General features: G+C 35.4%; 1 protein-coding gene across 1 annotated transcript; it reads right to left on the bottom strand.

The window, feature by feature from the left end:
* On the bottom strand, positions 1,519-3,069 carry LOC109839248 (protein ALP1-like). Its single transcript, XM_020407678.1, has 4 exons — positions 3,015-3,069; positions 2,304-2,457; positions 2,160-2,215; positions 1,519-2,027 (listed from the first exon to the last, which is right to left on the bottom strand). The coding sequence occupies exons 1-4, from the start codon at positions 3,067-3,069 to the stop codon at positions 1,519-1,521; spliced, it is 774 nt and encodes a 257-aa protein (XP_020263267.1).

Genomic DNA, 3,443 nt, shown 5'->3' with positions numbered 1-3,443 from the left:
CCACGAAAACCCATAATGTATCTGTCTTCAATCCTCTTTGTTGAGAAATGACTCAATCATCTCCTTTTGACCAACCGATGATATGCCCGTAAATAGTCTAGATTCATGCTCATTCATAAAGAGGTGACGATAGTATCTATCTAACTTGGCAACATCAATGTCATGTGAATGAGCATATAGGACCGTGGATAACTTCTCGGTCCAATGCATATTTACACACTTCACGTTGGTGCTAAATACATCTATCTATCTAGGCTGGTCTTACGAGCCTTTACCTTAGTGGAGGATGACTTAGCCTTAGAACTTGATGTGTTAAGTGCTTCCTTAGGGGTGTGTCCTCATCATCTAAAATGTGTACTTGAGTAGATTGGGGAGAATGCGTTGGTGAGTTCTCCTCATCTCCAAGATTTATGGTCTCACTACTGCTAAATTTTTTCCAAGCATCACTAGCAAATTGACCTGTAGCTTGATCATCCCCGATGATAAGGGCGAGATCATCGTAATGCTTCAAGAGTTTATTGACATATTGTCTAAGCTTTGCATTCTTAAAGATCTTGTCCTGAGAAAAATATATTTTAATTAATTCAATGATAACAACAACAGAAATAAAAAATAAATCTATTCTTTAACCAAAGTTTTTTTTACCTCAATCCACCTATCCAAACATTCAGGATCTATGATGACAGACTTCGTACTATCATCCCATCCAGCACCACTAAGATTACGACAAGTTTCCATATCACAAAATCTTGTTCGTAGAGTTTTTATGCGATGCATGACAATCTCCCACTTAAAAATTGTGTTAAACATCTCATTAATGTGTTGAGAAGCCATTTGAAAAGTGGTTCTCTTAAAGCTTTTGTCAGGTTTGTAACCCTTTCTGACTAAGTCAGCAAGAAAAGGAATGAGCTCATCATCATAACGGGAATCCCAGAACAAAATGTTTGTTCCCTTGAGAACCACCAGCTTCAACATTATTTTTAGATGTTGTTTTTTCCTCTTCTTCTTTGGATTTGGCGACGTTTCTACCCCTTCTTCTACAAGGTCCCGTTTGGAACCTGAATCTAGAGTTGAACCATTACCACTAGTAAGAGAAAGCTGCACCCCACTAAGATTCGGACTGTGAAATTGTGGAGGCAAAGTTGGATTATTCATCATGTTTGTATATGACCCCAGATGATGGTGCATTGGAAAGTAGCTGCTATCAGGGAATGGCATATTTGGGTATGCTTGAGGTGGTTGAACAAAGTACAACTATTGCAATGGAAAATACCCACCATCACCGTGATGCACCGACTGAGGGGGTTGAGGTGGTTAGGAAGGTGATGGAACTACCCCGTTGCCTTTTTGCTTATCTCTCCCACTCAATGATGTATTATCAGCCATTACTAATTAAATAGATAAAGTCAGATAACTGAAAGAATAGCGACATGAATTCATAGATTTAAAGCAGAACGTAAATAGTTAAAATAGAGTTATTTAGTACATATATGAGCATAAATAGAACATAAATAAAAATCATGTCTCTATGGTTACACCATGATTATACTTATCATAGTAACCCACCCACATCGCCCAAGCAATGTCATCCCTAAGAGTCTTCCATTCATTTCTTGATTTAGTTTGCTCTCTTTGGGTTTGATTTTGAGTAAAATCAACTAAATTAGTGTCATTCTCGAAGGCCACCTCACCATCAATATCTTCATTAAATTGATCATCATTGAGTAGCTCATCACTTGGATCCATAATTGCAATGAAATTATGGAGTATCGAGCATGCTAATACGATATCTACTTGTATATGAAAAGGATAATGCGGCTTAGCACACAAAATCTTAAAACAATTCTTTAGTATGCCAAATGCAGATTCAATCTTAGACCTCAATGAAGAATGTCTTAGATTGAATAATTCCCTTCTATTCTTTGGTGTTTTACCGGAATGTTCTTTCAAATGATATCGAACACCTCGGTATGGAGAAATGAAACCTGGCATGATTGGGTACCCAGCATCACACAAATAATATTTGCCTACAATTTTATTATAAGAAAATTGTTAAGTCAAGTTTGAATATTAAACTTATAAAAAGTTAAGTCTTTATTTAATTACCATCATAGACTCTCAATCCATGTGGTTGTGGTCTAGACAATGCATCTAATTACCATCATAGACTCTCAATCCATGTGGTTGTGGTCTAGACAATGCATCCTGAAGAATCCTATAATCATTTGCAGACCTAGACTCTCAATCCATGTGGTTGTGGTCTAGACAATGCATCCTGAAGAATCCTATAATCATTTGCAGACCTCTCCCAACCTGCTAGAATATATGTGAACAGCTTGTTTGGGGTGCAAGCTGCAAGCACATTTTGTGTAACACCTTTACGGCCTCGAAATCGTGCAACAAGATTAATGGGAAGCATTGCATCAACATGAGTCCCATCTATCATTCCAATGCAATCTTAAAATACGTGTATCACACATTTAAATTAAAATTTACTTACATTGATTATACAAACAAATGTGCTTAAAGTGTAGATTTACCTTGAAATAAGGGTCGTATAGCGGGTTGTTAATGATCTCTTGGGGAATGTCATTGGGAGCTTGTCTCATGTACGTCCACGCAGACAAATAATTGCTTGTAATACCTTGTTGAAATATCTACTAACTGTCTCCCCTGATCTTATAAAATATGATCTGACACAATGATTCTTAGATTTATGACCCAGAATGTGCAGTGTCATGATAAGTTGTTCTTCCACCGTTACATTCCTTGAGTCTTTTAGTAGACTATTATTCCTCATTATACACGCTAGTTTAACAAAAGCACCACTCCGCATTCTAATATAATTTACATAACTATCACTAAAATCATTATAAATTCGCCCTATGTACTCAATTCTAGCTCTCTCTTGTCTTTTTTTTTTCCCTTATTTGGACCATTACGAATTGATTTACGTCTAGCTTGCATTTTCCTTATGACAGTAATTATTATAATTAAAACGGATAGGGCAGCACCTTGTACCATATTAACGATACTTTGTTCATCAGAACAATCACCATCATTATCCATCTACGATGCAAAAAATCATTATCTAGTTAGAAACTAAGTCAAATTCTAACAAAATCATAACGAAACCGTAATTACAAAAGACAAACATGGATTACTACAATATCTAAACAACAAATACTACAGTGACATAACTTGCATTTAAAAATCTAAAATATATGAATTTTTAGCTCCTAAATTAAAAAAACTTATTAACAACACGCTACAGTAACATTTTAAATCTATCTAATAATCTTATAATTTAAAAATTTTGATTATTTTGTTTTCAGGTGGAAGGTCTATGCACAAATTTGGTTTATTAGCTATAAAATCCACTTTGTCATTCTAAGCTCTTCACTTCTGTCAATCTGGTATCGCTTTTTTTCAAGATTTGTATA

This window comes from Asparagus officinalis, chromosome 4 (genome assembly GCF_001876935.1).
Source record: "Asparagus officinalis chromosome 4, Aspof.V1, whole genome shotgun sequence".
In the NCBI taxonomy this organism is placed as follows: domain Eukaryota; kingdom Viridiplantae; phylum Streptophyta; class Magnoliopsida; order Asparagales; family Asparagaceae; genus Asparagus; species Asparagus officinalis.
The sequence above is the reverse complement of the archived record's forward strand: the minus strand, read 5'-3'. Positions and strand labels throughout refer to the sequence as shown.

Coding starts and splice junctions, on each gene's coding strand:
- LOC109839248 (XM_020407678.1), bottom strand. CDS start 3,069: ATGGATAATGATGGTGATTGTTCTGATGAACAAAGTATCGTTAATATG. Junction 2,458..3,014: donor TATCGTTAATATGGTACAAG/GTGCTGCCCTAT, acceptor ACGTATTTTAAG/ATTGCATTGGAATGATAGAT. Junction 2,216..2,303: donor ATTCTAGCAGGTTGGGAGAG/GTCTGCAAATGA, acceptor AAATGATTATAG/GATTCTTCAGGATGCATTGT.